Raw genomic sequence first — 25,731 nt, 5'->3', positions numbered from 1 at the left:
ATTAACTTCAAATAGTTGCATTGAACATTTCAACTGGTTCCATTACAGCTGTCACAAATAGCATTGGTACAAGCTTTGCTTGAATATCTTTTACTATATAAGTATTTTTTAAAAATCATGCTGACAAAAAAGATCAAACAAAAATAAACTTTTTTTTTATTATTTTAAATAGGTCCAAGAATTGATGAAGCCCTAAAAGAAGCTTCATCAATTCTGTCTAATATCACAAATCAGAATAGTAGTGTTGTCAGTTTGGCTGAAGAAACTGACTCAAGCATAAAAAAATCAGAGGATTTATTGGGGGATACAAAGGTATTTGTAGCTCCAGTTCAGAATATTACAAGTGCTCTTAATGCTATACGTTCAAGAATACAACAGTTAGATAACCGATTAAAGGATTTACGTAGTCATGCAGATAGTGCTCAGCAGAAAGCCATCGAAGCAGGTGCATTAAATGTTAAAAATCGGTAAGTTAATTCTATACTGGTTATGTTAACTAGAAGTAGTTTTAGTTATTTGGTATTGTGTAATTAAATTGTTCTTTATTTATACATTGATTCAAAGTGACAAGAGAATTCTTATGTCATAAAACTTATTATTACATTCATATGCAAAATAAAGCTTTTTAAATGTTTCTACAAGTTTGGTACCTTTCCCTGCATTGTTTTTTTTTGTGTAGATTACAGATCTGTAAATAGAATCTTTCTATCACCCTCAGTTTAAGAAAAATGACACATTAAATGTCTATAAAAATTAATATAACTAATGTTTTGAGATTTCATATACTTACATTAAAACTTAACAGTAGCTCGACTTTTTTTTTTATCTAACCTCAAGTACATCTTGAATTAAAGTCGAACAGTAATCAGCTAGCTTATTAACACTCCATTTACCTTTGTAACGATTTTCCAATACTGAAATATCTTGTGGAAATGTTCACTGGGTTCATCACTTAGTGCATCAAGGTTTGGCAGGAAGAAATCCAGATCTGAATGCAGGAAATTAACTTTTAGGACATTATATACCATAGTTCGGTATTAATTTATGAGTTTATCTATAATATCCTAGTAATTATGTGATTTATGGACACGCAGAAGACTTCTGCAAGTGTCTTTAAATGCTATCCAAGCAGTAAATTCTACTCTAATACAGAGTTAAACATTTCATCTCCCTTACAAATCACAACCCTTATAGATCATGTCCCGTATTTGCACACCAAAAAAAAAATGCTTTTTAATTTAATTTTTGCTTCATTTCTGGTAAAGGAATTTGTGCCTTTGTACAAGAATCTTCATAACTTTTACAAAAAATTGTAGTAATCCTGGTTTGATATGAAGAGGCAGTAATAACATTTTTCTGGTTTAACTAGATATTCATGAATAATGGTTTTTCTGAAGTTAAGTTCTCGTGGTTTTTCCACAGTTTTAGTACGTAATGCTGATCCCTAGCTCACCGTTTGATTCACAAATAAAGTAACTGTATTTTGTTTACCCTAACTGCATGCCTTATAAAACGGCTATTACTTTTAAATCTCCTTTAAAACTTCATAGGAAAAAACTTCATACACATATAAACATAGTTCTGGAAACACTTTGTTTTTGAGTTACGGTTAGCGAAAGATTTTGCCCGGATTTCAGTTCTTCTAATAAAAAGAAACCCTACTGTAATTTTTGGGAGCAAAACCACCAACTTTACTAGTTAATTTGGGTCCCAAAAATTGCAGTAGGGCTTTTTATTAGAAGAACTGAAATCTGGGCAAAATCTTTTGCTAGCCATAAATCGAAAACGAAGTGTTTCCAGACCTATGTTTATATGAACTTTTTTCATTATTTTCACCAGTAGAGAACAAGTCCTGAAAGTTTTTCCATTTCTTTGTGGTACACTGTATATATATTAATATAATTAATTTATGTAAATATATAATTTGTATAATACACAATTTATTTATATTATATAATCTACAACAGGATGGGTTAAAGAAATAAAACAATTTAAAGAGAGAAAAATTAAAATTAAAAAAATCTTGTTTAATTAATTTTATTTACAACAGATATAAGATCAAAATATGCCATTTACAGACTACCCATAATAAACATAACACCTTAAAAATTATATCCATCAGATCTTCATTTCTTGCAAGTATGTATTCTTGAAAGACTCTCATCTTTGTAAAGTTTCTTTTTTTGAAGTCTCCAATAAATCAACTGTAATGTTTGTGATCTCTTCTCTAATGTTCTTTTTAAGTTCATCAATATTTCAAGGTTATTGACTCAGAATGCCTCAATTTCTCATGATGATATGATTCTCAAACAATAGTTTCATTGTAGCAATAAATACATGACCAGTCTTGCACTGTCTGTTTCTCTCCCTTGCTGAAACTAAGGTAACACACAAAATTGCCTTAGCTGATCAGTAAAAAAAGTGAATTTGATCATGTTGATGTACCAAGCTGAAATAACAGTTGTTGCATAACCATTCTCATTTTTTTTAAGAAATAAGGTGTAGTAATTTTTGGGATGAAATATTACATCAAACAACTAACTTTTCTGTATTAAATATTTTTGGTGTTCTACCTCTTCATGAAGCTGCTTTCAATTTTTTAACGCATAGTATTGGAAATGTTGTTAATTTATAAAACCATTTTATTAAAGTTTGCTTCATGTGACTTCCAAAAATTGGTAAGAAAATTTTAAATAAGACTATATAGTCTTATTTAAAATTTTCTCGCAACAGTTTTCATGGTATCTCAAGTCCTAGGGCTTCAATTCTTACTGCAATTTACATGAGTGAACATTCAATCCTTTTGAAAATATTTCGAAAGTTGTATGTAATTTGTTACCGACCTTGATTGGTTAACCAATAGTTTCAGCATTTGCAGGTATGTAATCTCTTGTACTGAGGATATTTCGTCAAAATTCCTAATCCAGATATTTATTGCATTAGCGGATAGGACTAGATCATAATGACAACAATTGTAACATATAGGAGAACATTTAATTTGATTCTGGCACGAGTTTCCAAAATTCAGTTACAGAAATAGATTTGTGCTGCATTTAAAATGCCTACGTGATCTTCTTTTATCTCTAATAACTACAATTCCCTGGCTGCTTTTTCAACAGATATTTATTTCAGAAACTGGAAATCCATCTTCAGTAATATCACAAATAAATGGCTAAACAAAATATACAAATAATGTAGATTTCAAACTTTTCAAATCTTCAAACTTATGTTTGAAATCTGCTTGCAATTCTTTCAATTTTTCTTTGCATTCGTTTAAGTTTTCTTCTTTGGTTTTAATTATATTTGCTTTTACTAGTGGAGAATAATTAAATATTAAGATCATACACAAAAAGCTGAAGTTTAGCTCCGAAGGTAAATACAGTTTGTGCACATCAATAACATTGTTTTCCATTCCTTGTAAAGCCAAATTAAGTGTTTGAAAATGTTCTAGCATGTCTATAAGGAACATTAAGTCAGAAAGCCAAGTTCATTTTCTAATTCTGAGTATTTTTTCCATTTTGTTTTGTAAATGTTATGGAAAGATTCAGAAGTTCCACAAACCAGCTCAAAAGATTGTAAGTTGACAGCATCTTGTAACACATCTTAAGGATAAATTACTGGGCCATTCATCTTGTTTTGTCATTCACTTGCAACCCTTCTAAAAAGTTATTAAATTGACACTGTGTTTTGGCATTTGTTAAATTCACAGTCTGCTAAACAATTTTCTCGACATTGGAAGTTCCACTATTTGAACCACTTTGCTATGAGATGCTTGTGATGAATTATGCAATGAAGACGTAAGAAATGTGGAATTTTAGATTCTTTGTTTTAAAGATCAATGTGACCTTGGTTTTTCCCTACTGTTGCAAGCACTCAGTCAGTCACAGCACTTATAAGTTTATCACAAGGCAACTCAAACCTGTTCATTACTTCATCATGTGCATTTCTAACATTAATACCATGAGTTGTTTTGATAAGAACTACTAGATCTAACAGTTCTTCATTCATGTTTACATCTGCAGATACATAGAAAACAAAAAATAGCCAATTGTGGAACAATTTTAATGTCTGTAGACTTGCCAAGAGCTAAACTAAATGCTTTACAATTTTTCAAATCACACATCAAATTATTTTCAATATTTTTACTAACCGCACCAGTGCAGTGCTCAGTTGTAAAGTGTAACATAGGAACCTGTACGATCAATTTATGCAGTTTTATATTATCTAGATCCAAAACTTTAACCACTTCTTGCAAGATTCTCCTAATAAAATTTCTTCTTCATATGGCTACAAGCAATATTCCAAGCTATCAAAAAACTAGTTTCACTTGCGTTATCATCTTCACGACTAAAAGAAAATAGTCCTTATTGCGTATGAAGACCAAATTGCAATTACTAAAGTTTCTCTGTTTACAAGTTTTAATTGAGTGATATTGAGTTGAAAGTGGGGGTGACTTACAGCAGAGCCATTCTATTAAGGCGCTTTTTCCTCTACTTACAGCCATATATCTACCTCCCTCCACAAGCGTCTTGCTCGACTATACTTCATAATGTCAACGTAAATTGTTTACTTTATAGTTTGCAATTGTAACTTTACAAATAAGTCAAGACTTTCCATTATTGTCAATAAAAGTAAAATTTTCTACCCATTCTTTTTGAAAGATTCTACTTTCTTGTCTGTATTTTCATTTTTTTTTTTATCATCTTATGTCATAAAATTTAAATAAATTTAATTAAAAAGCTAATTGAAACAAAATAATTAAATTAATTTACGGTGTGGAAAAAATAAACAATATAAAATCTGTGAAATTTTACATAGCCAATTTAATAAGATTCAGTGAAAGAAGTTCTGAAACAATAAAAAAAAAAATAAAAAAAACTGATAATTTTCAATGGGAGCCGCATTTAACTTAGCGAAGAGCCACATGTAGCTCTGAGAGCCGCATTTGCCCGCCATTGTTTTAGTATAATTTGCTTTATTGTTTTTTTAAATGATAATTTTTATTAACTTTTTCCAGCCAAGCAAATGTAAACAGTAGGATATCTGCGATCAACACCTTAGCTGATGAGAGTCAAAAAACAGCTGAAGATGCTAATAATAAAAAAGCTGCAGCATTATCAGATTATAAGGATGCAAAGAATGGCTATGATAGATTAAGTAAGTGAATAGTATTGTTATTAATACTTTTTACCATTTTATTGAATTAATAAAATTATTCTGCACAAATTATTCTTTAGAACTACTTTATACAAAGAAAGTAATCTTAATCAATCTCAGAATAGTCATTTCTCATTTTTCCAGAAGGTAGATTTTTAAAATACATCAAATAGAAATTTTCTGGTGGGATAAACAAAAATGTAATTCTTCATATTAAATTCTTTAAAATTTAGTTAGCTCTTCTTTTTAACTTTATTTTATTTATAAATATTGTCAAGTAATACATAGATTAATAGAATTCATCTATTCAATCTCCATTACTTGTAAAAAGGAGAATTTATGGTGTATACGAATAATTTATATATATATATATATATTGTATAGATAAATTTTTATGTAGGTATACTCATTTTCTCAACCAGTACTACTCACTACTTCCCAGTACTCTGGCATTGTGTTAAAAAGATTTAACTCGTTAGTCAATGATGATATAAAATTAAAAGTAAAATTTTTACAATAACAAATTGAACCAAATTTGTAGTAAACATTTTAAAAATAGATATTTTAAAATAATCTTTAATTATATTTAACAATTATTAACAAGTTAGCAATTAATAATAAATAATTTAATTATTATTTTTGAAGTAAGTCATAACTTACTTCAAATTATTTTAAGTTGTCTTTGCAACCCTCCTCAGTGATCAGATGCTGTTAAGTTTTTAAAAAATGTGTTATTACAAAATTGGGTTTGTTTTACCATTGTAAAAGTATAAAAAGTTATATTTTTGTCATTACAATGTACTATAGACTACCTTCATTTACACTCATACATATCATCCTCATTCATCCTCTGAAGTAATACCTGAATGGTAATTCCCGAAGGCTAAAAATGAAAAAGAAAAGAATAATTTTTAAATAATATTATTTATTTTCCTCACCTGACAGAGACATACACCCAATTCCTAACTCAAAATCCTAACTCTTTTTTTTAAAAATTAAATCAAGTGATTTTTATAGCATGTGAAAAGATTCAAAGTCCTTTTGGACTATTATAATAGTAGTCTACACTAAAAAAAAAGAATAAACCAAATTTTATGTAGTGTAATTAATGTCTGGTATTTCTAAAAATAAAAAAATATTTTATAGTAAATAATTAAATTATAAATAACTGAATAGCATTGAAAAACATAATGAACAAAAAATCATTTAGTGGCATAATTATTATGAGAAGACAAAATGTATTATTTATCATCAGATTTTTATAAACAACTTTAGTTCAAATAACTGTTGGTTTTGCTATCATCAGTTAATTGGCACATACGAGATGTGATCAAAAAGTATTTGATGTTATTTTTTAATGTCAGAGGGGTACCAATATGAAACATGACTTTCAATCAAATCAGTTATGTGTGATTCACTGTTTCAGTGCCATTACAGCAGTCATTTTACACCCAGATAAAATGCACTCATGAAGGTAAAATGTGTGATTATTATTTTTTGTGTGTTTTTATTGTCATGCAAATGACAATCATGGTAATTAAGGTCATGGTAATGACCTTAAAGGTCGAGCAGAGAATCTGCATTAAATTTTATCAGAAACTTGGTGACATAAAAGTAAAGACAATAAGGTAGGTTCAAACAGCTCGTGGTGATCAAGCTTTGGGTGTTACATAAATTAAACAGTATTATCATAATTTCCAAAATGACCCAATGTCTGTCAAAAGTGGTGAAAACTCTGGCAGATCTTCCACCAGCAAACATTTCCAAAAAATCTAGCAAGTTTGCCAGATAGTGATGAATGATTGTCGAGTAGCAATTAGAGAATTTAAAACTGAAGTAGGAAATTCATTTGGCTCAGTGCAAACAATTTTAACAGATCTCAGAATGCAATACAAAAATTTGTCCCAAAACTTCTCTCATGAGCAAAAGGAAAACCAATTGCAAGTTGCACAAGACATGCTGAAATATGCCAATAGTGATCTTGATTTTTATGAAAAAATAATAACTGGAGATGAAACAGGATCTAGCTATGAATTTGAGTCATCCCATTGGAAAATTCCAAATTCTCTGCAGCAAAAGAAAGCCAAGCAATGTGAAGGTCATGCTAACAGTCTTTTTTGATTAACTAGGTATGGTTCATCATGAGTATGATCCCCAAGGACAAACTCTCAATAAAGAGTACTATATAACTGTTCTTCATTGGTTAAGAGATGCTGTTTGATGCAACAGACCATAGTTTTGGGAAAATGGTGATTGGAAAATTCATCACAACCCTTTGCCCATGCATCACAACTTATCCAGAGTTTCTTGATAAAGTATGGGATCGAACGACTTCAGCAGGCTCCTTACTCATTAGACATGGCTCCCTGTGATTTTTGGCAATTTCCTAAGCTTAAAATTGTCCTTAAAGGAAAGAAATTTAAAGAAAGGAAAGGAAGGAGATCAAAAGAAATACAAGAGGACTTTTGGTGCTTCCGAAAAATGACTGAAAAATGCTTCCAAGAGTGGAAACATTGTAGGGATAAGTGTGTTACATCAGAAGGGACTTACTTTGAAGGCGACTAGTCAATTTAAATAAATTAAATATATTTTTTTTTTATGAGCCTTAGTCTGATACTTTTTGATAACTCATCATATTTAGCATCATTAATTGATTACAATTGTTAAAATTTATTTTTAATATTCTTTAATAGTAATATTATTTATATATAAATATATCTATGTATTTTATTCATTTATTGTTAATTATTATTTTACTTCAGTTATAAATTAAGCTCATAATAAATAATATTTTTATTATTTTTACTTAAACATTTGCAGATTTTGAACGTGCTAGATTAAATACAGCAAAAAAGACTATTGAAGATATTATATCATCAAATACTAATGCATTACCATCAGTTCAAGAAGAAGTAAGAAAGGCAGAAGACTATGCTCATCAACTGGATTATCAGGTTGTAATTAATTTGTATTATCAAATATTACTAATAAAAAACTATTTGTAAGAAAAATTTGTTCGCCTTCAATTCATCAAGAGTGTGGAGTTTTGATTCATAACCCCTGTCCTTCAAATAGCCTCGAAGAAAAATAATCATAACTAGATAAATTCAGAGGCCACTGCTCTCTTCTGACAGTTTGTTCATTAGTAAAAGCCGCATTAATGCATACTAGAGTTGTTTGATATATGACATGTTGCTCTGTTTTATTGTAAAAAGCCGTACTCTTTTTCACAATTTCTTAACTGAACTTAAAATTATTTAAATATTATATGGTACTCTTCTCTTTTGAAGTCTGGTCAACAGATATTGGTCCGATTATCAGAAGCAGCACACCATACACTACACCACCAATTTCTTCATTGCAAAGTGGATGCTCAAACATCTGATGATGATTTTCAGTAATTAAAAAACAAGTGTTGTTCAAATTAATGTGTTCAGATAATTGAAACTGTACTTTGTGTAACACAAATACAACAACGGATCTGTCTGTCCATCAGCAATATTTTTGAGAGCCCAGTCACTGTGGTTTTGTTTTATCTGTTCTTAAATTGTTGTTCAGTTGTTACACGATATAGTTTCAAGTTTAAATCATGAGAAATCTTATGATTAGATGTGAATTTTACACCACTTTGTTGTGAAAACTTAGTTATAGATATTTCAGACTGACAAAACTCTTTTTTGAATATCAGTTTTAGTCTCTGGAAACTAACAGGTTGCCTATTCCATTTTGTATTTGGAACCAACCACATTGTAGTCATTTTTTAATCATATCGTTTATGCTGCATGTAGTTTTTGCTGGAATATTGGCATTCAGAAATCTTTCCACAAATACTTGATGTGTTTCTTGAAAGGAACTAGAATGCTCATAAGCTTCCATTGCAGCAACCCTTTCCTTGATCAAATAAGGCATGTTAGAAAAGCACAACTACAAAGAACAAAACCATATTGCACTGAACCATGAATAATTTATAATTGAAACAATGGATAAGAGTAGTAATGTACAAAACCAGGAGTGCCACTAATAGCAGCGTTAAAGGTAAAACTTAAATAACTGCAGTTCACGCCAGCTCAGTTTGGATTTAATTTGCTTTCCTGGTGTATGAGCTACCAACTAGTATGCAGTGTGTAACAACAAAACAAACTGCTCCATCCAACTCATCAAGTTCCTGAAGTACTCAGAATTGAAAATTTCACTGTAGTCTGTGTATAATGTTACAATTTTAACTGATATTTTTATACAATGCTAGTCTATTACTGACAGTAAAGCGAAGTCCAGTTTTAAAAATGAGCCGACATCCATGGCGCGAGTGGTAGCATCTTGGCCTTTTATCTGGAGGTTCCGGATTTGAATCCCAGTCAGACCCAGAGATTAAAAAAAAAAGTTTTAAAAATGAGTTCTTGGCATTTTATCTGTTCTTGTGATCCAGTTACAGCAATTTTTTAATCTTTACAAAATTTTTTAATAAAGTTCTTTGCTGTTGGGCAGATTGTTCCACATGTAACAGTTTTTCATAAAATTTCCCACCTTAAAATAGCAACTAGCTCATAAAATAAGTTTTTACATTTTTAGTCATTATTTTGATTAAGCAAGGTATTTCATATACAACACATTTTATTCATATTTGCCATCCCGTCTGCAATTAGATCTGATGTCCCAAGCATACTGTCTTTGTTCCACTAAATTATACTGCAATTATTCATAGTTTAGATAGTACTGGCATCCTCTCTCACAGTGTAAAATACATATATCTTAAAGCAGATTTTGAACTGTCAATTAATCAATTTAATTTTGTTACAGGCAAAAAGTCTAGACAATTTACTATCATCTATAAAAAATTCATCAGAAAGCGCTGTTGAAGCTGCTAATGCTTATAAAAATATTGCTGATGCAATCAATGAAGCTCTGCAAGCTGCTTCTGATGCAGGAAAATCTGGTAGTGACGCTATTAACATTGTAAGTAGTTTTGAGGTATTATCATATTAATTCATTGTAATGGGGGATGAGAGCTCTGGGTTATCCATGAATACTTTAGTCGTGGAAAGAAGAAAACGAAAAAATCAAAGAATTATTAGAAAATGAACTTTTCAGTTGTGTACTTTCACATTTTATGCAATTCTGGGGAAGAGTGAACATTTTCTTTAACTGAGTATTTTCTTTATCTTAGATTATTTATTTTAGATATTAACAGGAAGACAGCCAGATCTTTTTTGGATATCTCTGTCTGAGCTAAAAGCATTACATCGCAACATGTAATTGATATGGTTATAAGATTGTTGATAATTAATGCATTACTTACATCATGATAAAAATAATCTGCTTTCCCATTGGATTGAGGTTAAAATGAATGTCTGCTTTATAGAAAAGACAAAGAACAATACTTTAAATAGCACTTTGTATTGGATTTTGCGGTTAGGTCACCTCTATCTATCACTATCTACTTTAGTCAAGAGTTTTGGTTAGTTACTTGAGCCATTACAAGGATGTAAGTATTATATTTATTGCCTCTCTAATATTTTTATAGTTTTTTGGTGGAAACTGAGCCTGTGGATCTCCGGTGATTATTGTTTCTTCTCTTATAATAAACTGAAATGCTTAAAGGTAATTAATAATTAAATTACATTTTTTTATTGTTATTCATAATTTTTGTGTTTAATTCATAAAAAAAAAAAACAAAACAAACCAAGTCAATAGAAATAAAAATTGGCTAATTCTTTGAATGAGTTTCAAAACTAGTCTACCTGAGACTGCAACTACTTGTGTTTTCTTCAGTGAAAGCTGAAACCCGATCTCCTGAGGGTGCAGAACAATAATATTTATTTCCTTGTTCCCAGTGACCATCACTGCAAAAATATTAAATTTAATAAATTCAAAAATATTTCATCATATTAACTGATAATGATTATAAAATGTTTAAAACAACTTGTTTATTTTTATTAGCCTGCCCATCTGAAGTACATTTATTTTAAGTATTTAAAAAACCATCTAATGAAAAGAAATAGGTTTTTCTGCATTTACTAAAAATGTGTTTTTTTGGAGTTAGCTACTTTTTTTTTTCTTTAATCTTCATATATATATATATATATATATATATATATATATATATATATACATATATATATATATATATATATATATATATATAGAGAGAGAGAGAGAGAGAGAGAGAGAGAGAAAAGAAGAAAGATAGTGAGAGTGAGAGAGATTGAAATTGATATAAATCTCAAAAATCTTATTACATATTTCTGACTCAGGGATATGAAATACAGGGAGAAAAAATTCACTGACAAAAAAGTGTATGTGTGAGAATATGTTTTGGCTTCTGTTTTGCTTAATATGTCAGAAACAGGTTGGCATAGCACTTTTAAAACGATTTCTATATATATATATATTCTATTAAAATTTTGAAAAAATCACTGAGGGTGGGAATGTAAAAAGGTTGGCGTGATGTGTCCTAATATAAATCTTAGAAAGTAAATGTTTTCCTTACTTATAGATTGCCTCTTCAATATTAGCAATATTTCTAAAACAAAAATCTTTACAGGCAGTTACCCCTTGCACAAATGTTTCAAATATAAGAATTTCAGATTCATATATTCAATTTAATTCATTTGTAATTTAATATAAGTGGCTCATTATTTCTGTAAAGTATGCTCTATGGTTTCTTAAATTTTAAATTAGAATGGGTAAAAAAGTTTAGTTTTAGTACATATCTCCAAACTTTGTTTACATAAAAATTTAATATTTGATAGTATCAACAATATAGGAGATATTACCAATATATGAGATGAGTTATGCAACTCATTCCCACTTTTATAAATATATTCAGTTTGCTAACATTATGAATATACTTATTCATTATTTTATTGTTCAATATAAAATGTGGTTAAACTTATAAAAACAAAAAAATGTTTAATTAAATTTTTTTAATAAATAAAAAGTTAATATATTTTTTGATTGATATAATTTTAAATTTAGTTCAGTTTAGATCTTTAAATATAATACTTTTATAAATTGTCTTTGTTTACAAAAACATGTTCTGTTTACATTGATTGTTACTCTTTTTTTTAATTAATATAGTTTTTTACTTTTCCATGTTTTATTTTTAGTCAGAAGGTCTTGGAGGTAGAACTAGTGATACAAGCAATAAATCTGGTAAACTGAATCAAGATGCACAACAGTCATTACAAACAGTTCAGAGAGATTTAGAACCGCATTTAAAGAAAGCTGAAGATGATGTTCATCTTGTAGAGTCCTTAAATAAGGAAGCCTCAGATGCTGATGACAAAATTAACAGGTAATTCTGTTTCAATTAAATTTCAAGTTCTAACTGTTTGAACATTGAAAGTTGTGCAGTGCACCTAATTTAAATTCATGATGGGTTAAAAGTCAGTTTCTTTTACAAGCAGATTTAAATTTTGTAGCAGATGTTGAATTTTGACTTTGGAGTCAATAGCAGTCTGTGATATAATTAGTTATTCAAATATTATTCAGTTTATTTTTTTATCTGAATTGAGGATAATAATATTTAAGTACATAAAACAAGACTTAGTATTTATGTTTCACTGTTAGAAGAAAAATACTGATATACTCCATCCTGCGTAACATACCATTATAACTAAATTCTATAAAAATAAAAATCTATTTTTATCATATTTTACCAATAAATAATACAAGAAAACAGTATGTTTGAAGTCACTGATTCAGTGACTCAACTATTTGTAAACAAAATGTGTTGCAGATTGTACACTATTAAAATGCCTAACTGAAATCATAACCTTAGCAAAAGGCATTACAACAAAATTATTTCAGTACTAAATTTAACTGGCGTACCAATGAGCTTACCCATTTTTACCCTTCAAGCTAAAACATTTTAACAGCTCTTTTAAAATATATCTACTAAGTAGGTATATTTAAAACACATACCTTTATCTTTTAATTTCCTTAAATACTGCAATAATTGAGTAATTCTGCATCATCTACCAATAAGATTGCAGTATTCTGGTAATGTGACATTGGCCTTCTTGGATTTTCCCCTCTGCCACCAGGAGCCAGTAGGATTGCAGGCTCTGCCCACCACCATCTTGGATTTCCTCCTCCCATAACCAGTGACTAATAGGATTGCAGGCTCTGCTCATCCACAATTTTGTGTCCACTATCTTCGATTTCCACTTTTCCCTGTGGTAAATTCACTTTTCCTCACAGGATCCCCAACCATTATTTTTTTCATACATTAAATATTTAACTATTTGAATATTTGAAAGGTTGTAATATTGGATTGTCAGCTATTGTTGTCTGCCAAGTTGTGATGCCACAGATTGGCAGGAGAATTAAATAAATAATATTCAAAGTGTAAAAACGTAACTGGTTCTTTCACCTGATAAATGTGCAAAGAGGGCGTTAAGCCTCATGACCAGAGACCATCACCCAGGCTATTTAAGTGAATTTTGTTCTACATAAGTCATGAAAAAATTGTTAAATAAAATGACAATATTAATAATAGGATCAAGTATACAATTAAAAATAGTAATAGAATTAAATGTAAAAATTTTTTAGACATTAATAAATGGAAAAAAAAAATACTGTTATAATTATATTTAATATATATTAAAGTATTTTCTTGTAACCTGCAAATCCCTTTAATACCTTCAAGGCCATATGAATTATAAATTTTCTATGTACTGAGCTTAGTTATATAGTACTAATGCCATCTGATGCCCACCTGATGGCTTGGATACAATTTTTATTGCTTTCTTTCTCTTAGAGTAAGCAAATTTTTCATTGTGGTGGTCATACTCGGATTTCTTATGCGATCCACCTCAGTGCCTGATATTTCATCGAATAGAAAAGGAATATAATTACTGATTGCTTCTAAACCAACATCTAACAGATTTTATTTACCCATCTATGTACCATCACCACCAGGTAACTTTCCACCTGGTGTGTGAAAGTGGTGGATTCATGGACAAGTGAACAGTTTTGTGTGAGTCTAATAAATGCTCAGGATATTGTAGGTTGACTTCCACAATATAACTTTTTCCCCATTGTCATCGATCAAGTTAATGTCGAGGACATTCATTTCCTCTTCATTTAATCTCATGGCCAGTCACATACAAGTTTTGTACAATCATAATATTGTACTCACATAGTAGGATGGGTGCACTCACACCTGTCTGGTATCTGAAGATTATGGTCTTAGCATATCTGCTGGAAATCATTGCTACTCCCCATGTGTATTTGTCTCAATAAATAAGTGTATGTCATTGTCTGTTAGATGTTCTAGTCTCTGTTTTGTGTATTTTAACATCGTGTTCCAAGTAAAGTGGGGGATCGCGAAGAAACAACATGTGTCCAACAGTAAAAATTTATATATGTATCAAAAACATTCAGAGACCATCTGCTAGAAGAAGGCATCACACTATAGGCAGAGATTGTCATATGCACCTTAATTATGACAGCAGAAGGTATTCCAGAAGTTTTGGTTATACTCTTGTTGAGAAATACTCGCTCTAGATAGTTTGCTGAAGAATGCGTTTTGTGGAGGTAGAGCGGTTTTGTCAAATTTACGTTCATCAGTTACGTATTCGTATGGGTAAACTACTTTTTGAATGAGTAGGTCTTATTTGTTTTGTTCCTTGTACACTCTTGTGAAATTGCTTGTGTATTTGCAATTACAATCTATTTTAAGATTTTGTAGTCTCTATATTTTCCAAGATCCTGAATGATGTGATGGTCGTTGTAACCACAGAGGTTGTGAAAAAATACTGAGAGGTGCTCTGTTTACATACAGTTTAAGTTACATTCATTATGACAAGTGCCGAGAAATTGACTGTTTGTATGCCAATGATGGTGCACTCATTCATCAGACAATCGTTAATGTCACAGAAATCACTCTGTGGCCTGGTTAAAAGGCTAATATGTTCTCTGGTTTCATCTTCAATGGTTTCTCAGTTGTCATAATTTTATGCAGCTGGCTAGCATGAGTAAGCAAATCATCTAGCATTTTTTCAACCACTTTTTCACCCATATTTGTTGCTGGGTATAATACAGGACCAACGCACATCTCCCCCTTCTTGTCCACGATTACATTACAATAACCAAAGGTAGGTGACGGACCACCTTGTTTGTGAAATTGGTATGTTGACGAGCGGTAGTCATGCTGATCGGAACTGCAAGACTCGAAATCAGCATAAACAGTGTACTGTGCACGGAAAACAGAAGAGTAATCGTATAATGCATTCCCTTTCTATGTTAGGATCAGGCATTTTCACCCGTTGTAGTCTGTGCCGCTTATTCTTAATCATATGTTTGTCCAAGTTTTGTTTTACAAAAAGAGGATCAGACGAACTGACTCTATGTAAACAAAACAGTAAGACCAATAATGATAAGCAGCCTGTGTTATGTCATTCCAGTTGTAGTTGCGATAGTATGTTGTATTAATGAGGCAGTAAATGAAAATGGTCTCAGTTGTCGCCTGTCAGTATTAACAGGTGAACCATATGTATGCAGTCCTATTGCTTACTTACATGAACTGGATATATATGAATGTCATCCTTTACCACCTTGTAACCGTATACGATATGGTGATTCTATGATTATGGGTTCTGTCGCACGAAACGATCAATATCTTTCACCTGTACAGGTACTCGATTCCAATTATGTTTACTGATATTCTTGAGAATTGCATAAGTGGAAGCACAGTAATTTCTGCCAGCTTGATCAAACAGATAGGACATTACTGACTATAGGAAACATTTTTTGTCGTATTGGTTCTTTACGTTGATGACAGTTTTTTTCTTTTTATTGGGGTGGGGCTTCAATGTACGAACTCACACCACCATATAGTGAGCAGTACCAAACAATGTTAAGATCTGAGCAGTTGACTGCTTAGTACTCACCTATATTTCCGTTTAGGATGAATCTGGTAAGTCATTTATTTTTTTCTACGATTCCAACCATTGGTCATTAATAAGGTCATTGTTATCAACATTAATAACAGTTTTGATTTTCCTGTGAAGATGTAGGTTGCAAAACACAACCTCTGTTGCTCTTCCAGTTTTACTGTCCTCTTCATCTCTACGTTGATGACCACATGCCTGCAGAAAAAAATACCATTAGCACATATTGACTATTCTTTATTGCTGAAAACAAAAATGTTTCTGTTAAATAAGTACAAGTAAATAAAATTTACTGAAAAAAAAATTTTAAGTTCCACCATTTATGTTTACATCAAAGCGTATTGCCTCCCCTTTCAAGTTGTTTACCTCAGATGTCTTTTGTCACTGAAGGATCACCAACACATCGATATCATTAAAGTCCTCCAAATCCCACTTCAATAGGATCATATTGTTATTAATGGCATGGACAAATCTAGATGACATTTTTGTAGAATGAAGAATTTGACTAAATGAAAAAGTTTAATTATAAAATTGTGATAGGTATTAACTGTTTAATTTTTTTAAAACAGATTTATATTTATGTGATCCATGTGAAGCATGGCTTGTTTAAACGATATTATTCCTTAACTGATACAGTTTAAGAATCCATTTGAATTTTCTAAACCGATCATACTGTTCTTGAGGGAGAATAACTATTTATATGACCTGTGCGAAGCATGGGTAGTTGATACAATATTACAAAATAACTTTATGTTAGCCTTTAACCTACTAACACAAACCCTATTTAAATCATGAAAATTGGATGAATGGTTGCGGGTTTATTATAAGAGCATTCATAGCACTTCCCCAAAACAGCATCTTAGGAGCATTAAATTCTGTATTTACATTAGCAAAAGTTCACACATATATCATATTTTTACAATAGATTTTCTAAGTGAGCACCCTGCACAGCAATGTATTTTTATGGTTGAATGATCATATAGATACTTATCTGACACATAGCATTAATGTCAATGCCGTCGATTTTTTATTGAATGTTCACCTTCAGCCTTCATTGATAATGTGGGGATTTGATTAACAAACTCTATCCTGCAAGTAGTCCCAACCAAAAAGAAATTTGTAACTAAACAAATCTGTGGAACTTGGGGGCCACCACTTTCTGCTGACAGTTTTTTCAAAAAAGCTACATGAACATGTGCTAGTGAATTGTTTAATGGGTGAGAAGTTGTGCCACCTTGTTGGAAGAAACTGTACTCTTTTTGATTATCTGTTAACTGAATGTAGAATTCTTTGAAAACTATTGTACTTCTGTATTGACAGTCTGGTCAAAAAATATTGGCCCTCACTATATGATTATCAGAAACAGCACACTATTCATGATTTTTCTTGTCATAAAATGGACACTCTAAGAACATGAGGATTTCAGTCATCTGATATCTGTTGTTGTATGAATTAATATACCCAGGATAGATGAAACTGTTTCTCACCTGAGATGAAATATAACATCGTCTATCTGTCCATAGATTAATTTGTGAAAAGCCAGTTGCAATAATTAAGATATTTCAGTTTGTCCCTTAAGTTCTTTCACAGTTGTTTCACATTACAGGTTTAAATTTAGATCATGAAAGATTTTACGGCAAGATATATATTTTACACCACTTTGTTGTGATAACTTACATATAAATATTTGCAGGCAAACAAAAATTTGTCTTTGAATATCAGCTATGGCCTAGGAGTTCTGATGAAGGTCACCCATTTCATTTTCCATTTGAAGTTGACCCCATGGTTCATCATTTTTTAACTTAATTGTGTACACTTTTTTGTAATTACTATGGTAATTTTCTCCAAAAAAAGGAGTTCATTTAAAGACATATAAAAATAAACATCTGGATTTATTGATTTTATTACTAATCAATTTTTTAGTTCCATTTAATTTTTTAAACTAATTGATAAGATGGTAGACTAGATCTTTACAGCCATATAATTTATAGATTTTTCTAAAACATTTCGTGAAAGTTTTCGTAGTTTAAAGGAGTTAGGCAGTTGCTTGTGTTTTTTTTTTGGAAATGGTAATCCATCTGGTGTTTCACCTAAAAAAAATTTATTGTTAATGATAGATAATTCTACAAATTTACAGAAAATTTCAGAAAGTAATAAATTGGATATAAAAGAATATGATGTAAAAATAAAATGCTAGCTATTAAAACCTTGTTAAATGAAGTTGTTTATAAAGGTAAAAAATTGGATTTTTTTAACTTTCCAATATGGGCATTGGATGCAGTTCTAATCTATCACTGTCACATTCATTCTGTTGGTATTTTTTATTAATATTAGTAAATGATGCTTAATAAAATAAATAGACTTACATTGCTGTATATGATAGTCTTACTTTTATGAGTAGAGGTTTATTTACTCATCAAAAACTTACTTATTTACCTTACTAATGCTTTTTAAAAATTATATTCATCAAATAGTCATTCTCATTTTCAATGATTCATTGGTCCACTCATGTACATGCACACTTTTCTTTACTTTCTCCAATACAATGACATTTCTCTCTTTCTGATCTTTCCCACACTACTGTTCTCTTTTAATCCCCCTGGAATAGTTAACAGGGTTAAAATGTTATTAACAGTTGGAAAATTAGTAGTAGTTGTTAGTGTTAATGTTTGCCTTTCTGAAAACCAATAACAACTTTGAAATCTAGATACAGTCCTCGGAAGTGAATGTTGTTGCCAGTGTAATTATACTATTATGGAAAACTTCATTTCTTCAAGTATAAAGCAGATTATTAGTTACACTATGTATTAATCTCATATATAAAACTAATTTCTCTACTTCTTCTTCCGTCACCCCAAACTTCTCTTTCTCCTTTGTTCATATTCCTTAATACTATTAAACTAATGTTAAAATGGATGCAAATTGAACCCATTCTGTATCCATTCTTCACGTGCAGTTGAGCCATTGTTTGTAATTAACTTTCACATTTAGAGAAGTGCTTCAAATTCCACACATTATGAAATGTGTGGAAATTTTGCCACAGAATTAATTAATTGCCTTCACAATATCACCATAATGCATTTGATAATATTACTATGCTTTCAGCAATAATCACAAAGATGACCACTATCCTTGATACTTTTCTAGAAAAAATTGATGAATTAACAACATGCGGTTTCAAGATTTTTTATTAAGTTATACTTTTTTCTATTGCTGATTTTGATCACCTTTGGATATCATGAAAAAGTTAGTGATTTTCTTCCTCCAGTATTCTTTCACTAAATTCTTTGTTTCTTCTGACAAGGTGTTCTTGGTGTTTTTTCTCCACCTCTTGGAAACCTTTAAATTACTTAATTTTCCTCCAGAAGTTTTCATTTCTGTAATGTTTTCATTTTTAATACCCAGTTCTCTGTCTTTCTAACCCTTTTTTATCCATTTGGTTACTATTTTGAAATTTGGAGTTGAAATGTTCAAATATTTTCTTAGTTAATCTGCTCTATGCATCCAGATTAACGTTCATAAAACATTAATCTTCTTCTTCTGAGTAATAACTTTTCATTTTTGTTACTTCATTTTCTCTATCCCTCTTCATATTTTTTTGTTACTTCATTTTCCCCACTCCTCTTCATTTTTTTTTTAGGTTCAAGATCTTTTTCATAATTTTCCTTTCTTTCTTTTCTAATTCTTCTACTTCTCCTTTACTCATTAAAGCTAAACATTCCACTGCACTGCAATGGAATGTAAGCACTCCATTTTAATATTAGCATTGTAATATTTCATTTTTGTTTTTATTGACATTATTTTCTTGTTCACATCCGTTGTCAATTAAAAAATTCTACTTTACTTTCATTCTACAAAAACCAAACAATTGATTTCCATATTTTAATTTTTATACCTCAATTTAATCTGTTAGCTTATTCTTTATTCTTGTGATAACGTTTTCCAATACACCATTTAATAGGAGTGGGGAAAGTTCATCATTATTAATAACTTATTATAATTATTTATGTCATAAAACAAAATTGGTTTGATTTTTATTTCATATCGACACCACTGCTCAGCAATTTGTGTTGTTCCTGATTCATCATGACTGTCATTACCACAATTTTAATGTTAAAATTTTAGGTTCTTCATGTGCATTTAACTTTGAATATTTACATATAAAATAATGTGCACTGTCAAATTCATGGACCATGCATCATCACTGTACTTGGAGGTGAAATAGCCTGGAATAATGTTTTTTAGAATCGGATACAGTGAATTTTTTTTTTGTGGGCATATACATTTACATACTCACACATAATATATTTATGTCTTCACTCATGTACACATGTTTATATGTTGTTTGTGCTATATATAATCCTTTAAAATGAAAAGTTCAAGCTTCACATGACTAGACTAAAGTTCTGGGATGTTTTTTATAATTCTGAACGCAAAATTATCAAATTAAGAGACGAGTCTTTAAATTGGAAATTGTAAGTATTTAAGGAAGATTAACTTTTTAAATTGCATGTTTTAAGAAAAGTTTTTTTTTCAGTTTTGTGCAACCATCTTTTGTTATTGTTACATACAAATGTTGCTGTTAATAAATGAAAAAAGGAGCGTTACTAATATAAATTTTATTTTAGGGAACTTGAACAGTTGGAATCAAGAAATGTATCTGAGAGTTCTCAGGAAGCTGGTGTAAAAGCTCAAGATTTGACTGAAGAAGCTAATCAAATTAGTAATATACAAAACATACTCGATACAATTCCAGAACAACGACAAAACTCAGAGCAATTATATAAAAACAGCGCAGCAGCACATAATGCAGTAACTCATGCTAATAATCAATGTACGTTTATTATTATTTTGTTTATATATTAATTTAGTTATTGTTTTATTTAGAAAATTAAAAATTAACTTATTTTACAATTTTTTCTTATAATTTTGGTTATTAATATGCTGCTATAAATTCACTTTTAAATTATCAATCATTGTTCCAGATGATTTTGGTTTTTTGCAAACATGTTTTTTTTGAGTACATGAATATTAGTTATTAATAGTCTAATATTACAAAATTCTTTTAATGTATGTTACAGTAAAATACAGTACTTAAAGAATTTCTTTAAGTACTATTCTTTAATATCAATTCAGTAGATATAAATAAAGAAAAATAAATATTATATTCTGATTGGAATATAATAATACATTATATAATTCATGTCAGAAATGAGTATGCCAGTTCACAATTACAAAGGAAGAAACTGTTGCATTCCTAGATTGATTTCCCTGGATGAGTCAAGGGAAATCATGCTAAATGTTGGTTATATAATTATATAAAAAAATTCACAACTAATTATAAAAATAAAATATAAAACTGGTTAAAGCATATATTAATAATTAAAAATGTAAATACAGTGGTGAGCAAATTAATCTGAACATAGATGTTATTTAATAAAAAGTAACTTTATTTAGAAAAAAAAAACATACCTGTCATAGGTGTAGCAAGGATTTTCAACAGGGGGGGGGGCAAAAATAAGATAACGTTTTTTTGTTAAAAAATGTTTTTATTTGAACATCTGAAAATGCTAAAAGTAATTAGTTGCAATGCTGTTCGAACTTATCTAAATCTTATTTCAGCACTAGCCTATGAGAGTTCTGGCTAAATCTTGACAAAATTTCTTTCTCAAATTTATTTTTAGCTTCCAGAACCCTCTTTTTATGCACACTCATCATACAAAGACTGACAAGCCGATTTTCTGTCATTGTTGACCGTAACCAAGTTTTACCCTGAATAAGGTGCTAAAGGATTTTTTGATAGTGCAGATTGTGCAGGGCTGTGCAAGTAAGATAAGTAGCATCCATTTAATGAATGTGGGTTTCTTTAACTAGTGTAGCTAGTTCTATCTCCTTCGGTTCAACATTTGCCACATTTTTCTCCTTTCGATTGATTGTACCAAAGTTCAGCTTCACCAAGGAAATCATTCAAACTAAAGTAACTACAAAAACTTGTAGTTGTTTTTTAAATCCTCATACGTCATATCAAACATTATGTGAGGGTGCAATGTTAGCAATGAGAATGTGGGCAATTCTTCATCCTGAAACCATACTGATATTTCTTTAATGAGGTCAATTTTTGTGGTACATTTAATTTTTGAGAATCATTTTTAGACTATTGCCCAAAGATTTTCAAGTGGGTTTAAGTCTGGGGAATTGCTTGGACATGGGCAATTTTCCAGAATTTAATGTTTTGTTTTTCAAACGTTTTTCCACTTTTTTGGCAGTATGGAATAGCACCAAATCTTGTTGGAACACTCTGATCTAGTAGGAATTAGTTTTGAAGTTGTGCAACAACCCTTTCCTTCAGAATCTTGATATTTACCCATCGCATTTCAATGTATCATCTACTGGAAGTAATGAACAAGGGCCTCCAAATGTGAAACAACTCCAAATCATCTTTTTCTAGAAATGTTTTAACTGATTGTTGGATGTGAGCCAGTAATGTATTTTCATCTGATGCTTCTTTACAGAACCTTTAGCTCCTGAACAAAAATATGACTCATCAGAAAACATAACGTTTTTCCAGTGTTCTTTAGCCCAGTTAGTATGTACTTTGTCCCATAAGAGCCTTTCTTTGCACATTAAAGTGTTAAAAGCTGCTTTTACCGTGATGAGCTTTCTGGCCAGCTGCAAGAAGTCAGCATCTAACAGTTGTCATGTGTAAATCTGTTCTACTGACTGCTAATTCTTGATTTAAGTCCACAGCAGATAATTTTTGATCAAGTTTACTTTTTCTCACTAATAACTCCTGCGTTGAAGTAGTTTTTCTTTTCTGCCACATTTGCCTTTCCTTTGAGGTGAAAACGAACCAGTTTCTGTAAATTATATAAAATAGCATTCACTGCCCTAGTCCAACATCTCGTTCAGAAGCTATTTGTTGTTGAATCATATTGGTATGCTCAGAAAGAGAAACAATTCTCTAATGCTTTCTTGGACTTATGTGCGTTATATTCAAGACTCGCAGAACAAAATTATGAAAATACAATTTTGTAATAAAAAATGAAATAAATTTTCACAAAACACTATATATAACATGAAAATTGTTGTATAACCAAAAAAACAATAACCTCACATTACACATGTCACTTAAAGAATGGGTATGGTCAACAGTGTAGCCACAACATAGAATTAAACAAAAAATTTCCTGTGTTCAGATTAATTTACATGCTACTTTATAAGAAACGGTGGTAAATTAATTATTTGAAGATATTTAATAAAATAACTACAAAATGAATACAAATCCAGTAGGTGTTAATGAAAATAATTTGACCAAATTTATGTAGTATATGTTAAATGGAGGTGCAGAAAGATAAGGTTGTTGATTTATTATTTTAATTTTTTTTTTTTCATTATTATCATATACAGTAGTAACATTGCTTCTGAAAACTTTTTTTAAATTTTGTTTTAAATGAATTGGTGAGATCTTTTAAATGATCAGTAATTTATTAAAAATGAAAACAGAAATGTTATAATATTCTTTCTTGTGAACCAAGGTATTGTACTAAGTTAAACAAAAACAGTTTTCTTTTCTGGTTCGATAGAGGTGGATATTCTGATCTTTTAAAAATAGATGACTATTTTTTTTTTATTTCCTTGTACAAAGTAAAGGAAATATTGTTATCACGAAAAATTTTGGTTTTCAGATTTCAATAGAAATATCCATTTTGACTAGTTTCAGCATGATGTCTGTACGTACATATATATGTGCGTATGTACCTTGCATAATTCAAAAACGATTAGCTGTAGGATGTTGAAATTTTGGATTTAGGACTGTTGTATCATCTATTTGTGCACCTTCCCCTTTTGATTGCAATTGACTTAACCAAAAATTTCCAAAAAACCCAAAACAAAAAATTTGGCTTTTGGACTTTTTCTTAACTGTAGTAATAAGCCCTCATTGAGAGCTTTTCAACAATATATAATAAGTGGTACTTATTTTCATTGGTTCCAGAGTTTTAACCAAATAAAATTTTAATTAATGCAATTTTGGATATTACAAGGGGAAGGCACACCAGTTCAATCTGACTTCATCTTACAACAACAATAAAAAAAATTCAGAAGTTATTAGTGAAATAAAATTTTATGTACTTCTAAAAAATGTGTATTTGTAATTTAATAGGCGTACAAGGAAGTAATGTGGTGCCCACATCATATTTTTTTTTTACACATTAATTAAATTAAAAATTTTAATTTTCTACACAATGATCTGCATAAATTATATATACATACACCAAAAACAATGATCTGATAGCGATTTTTATATCTTGAAAATTCATTCTGATGTTCTGAGGGATCCCCAAGGCATATTAAATATTTAATAATGATGACAAGCTTTTAGTATTTTATTAAGATTCTTCAAAGCAAACCAGCACAGTTTGATTTTTTTTTGCAAATATAATAATTTTGATTGTCCCATGAGTTTGTTGTATAATAAAACACTTGGGAAATTTCACACTTTGGGAAACAGAAAATAAAAGTCACACATGAAGAATAATTCAGTATTTACAAGAATACTTAAACCCATATGTATCATTCTAGAATATTGTTTAAAAAAAAATTAAAATGTAAAGTTTTACCTTTACATTTTAATTGTTTTTAACAAACACTTTGTTAATTTTTAAGTATTTACTGCTTATTATGTAATTTTAATATACATGTAGTTAAATTTACTTTTTTCTATTGTCCAAGTTTCCGTAAATTCCATATTTCTTCTTTCTTTCTTCTTCTTTCCACACTTCTTCCACAGTTTAGCAATCCAAAATAATAATAATTCCACGGTTTATTATTTTGGATTGCTCATCCATCTATCCATTTTTTTTTTTTAGTGAATGTGAATAATTATAATCACCATATCTTTCATTTGACATTCATTGTTTTGCATATAATAGCCAGGATATCTAGAAATTAACTGGAAGTCGCTGTTAAATTAAACATTACACCTGCATGGTCAAAATAAACTTGCTCAGAATTAAAATTCAATGCATTTCAGTAGTTCAGTACTCTATCACAAATTCACTATAAATACCACTAAATGATGAGTGGTTTTTAAAATTCTAATAACTACTAAATGAATTAAATTTTGTGTAATGAAATTTTTATTGTTTAAGGTAACTTTAATGCTGGAAATGAAACATTACAACCTCCTCATTTAAGTTACTTTACAAAAAAAAGAAAGAAAAAAAAGCAAAACTGTATCTTTTACATTGCGAAATTCAGTATACAAATTCTTACCTCTACCTTTTTATTTCTACTCTTCTTTTCCTTCTTCATAATACAAAACATTCTACACATCTTCAATACAACATTTTTTAATGAATTGATAAATCCCTTTCCAAAATTGTATTTTCTTGTATATCAATAACTCTTAAAGGAATATTACTAAAAAACGTTTTTAGTATTATCAGTGAAATAAAGTTGAGTGTGAGGATCAGTTGGTATTTTTTTGGCATAGCAACATAACATTTTTTCTTGTGGTAGTGTTTTTTTTATTAGTATACTTATTCTAGCAATACTGATGTATTTTGAATAAATAAAACAAAGAAATTTATCAAATACAAATATTTAATCACTGTGCAATATTCATATTTTTAATAAAACCAAAGTGTATTTATCTTGAATGATTGTAACAAATAACCAA

At 29.8% G+C, this 25,731-nt stretch overlaps 1 protein-coding gene across 1 annotated transcript in view; it reads left to right on the top strand.

Annotated features, from left to right (window-relative positions):
• The window catches only part of LanA (laminin subunit alpha), a 267,274-nt gene that overhangs the window by 165,949 nt on the left and 75,594 nt on the right, over positions 1-25,731 (top strand). Inside the window, exons 37-42 of the mRNA XM_075372885.1 lie at positions 173-467; positions 5,018-5,157; positions 7,978-8,111; positions 9,955-10,110; positions 12,264-12,451; positions 20,681-20,886. Coding sequence (XP_075229000.1) covers positions 173-467; positions 5,018-5,157; positions 7,978-8,111; positions 9,955-10,110; positions 12,264-12,451; positions 20,681-20,886 — 1,119 coding nt within the window. The remainder of the gene's footprint in view (positions 1-172; positions 468-5,017; positions 5,158-7,977; positions 8,112-9,954; positions 10,111-12,263; positions 12,452-20,680; positions 20,887-25,731) is intronic.

Source organism: Lycorma delicatula, chromosome 8, assembly GCF_047948215.1.
Source record: "Lycorma delicatula isolate Av1 chromosome 8, ASM4794821v1, whole genome shotgun sequence".
In the NCBI taxonomy this organism is placed as follows: Eukaryota; Metazoa; Arthropoda; class Insecta; order Hemiptera; family Fulgoridae; genus Lycorma; species Lycorma delicatula.
This window is presented reverse-complemented; position numbering and strand designations above follow the sequence as displayed.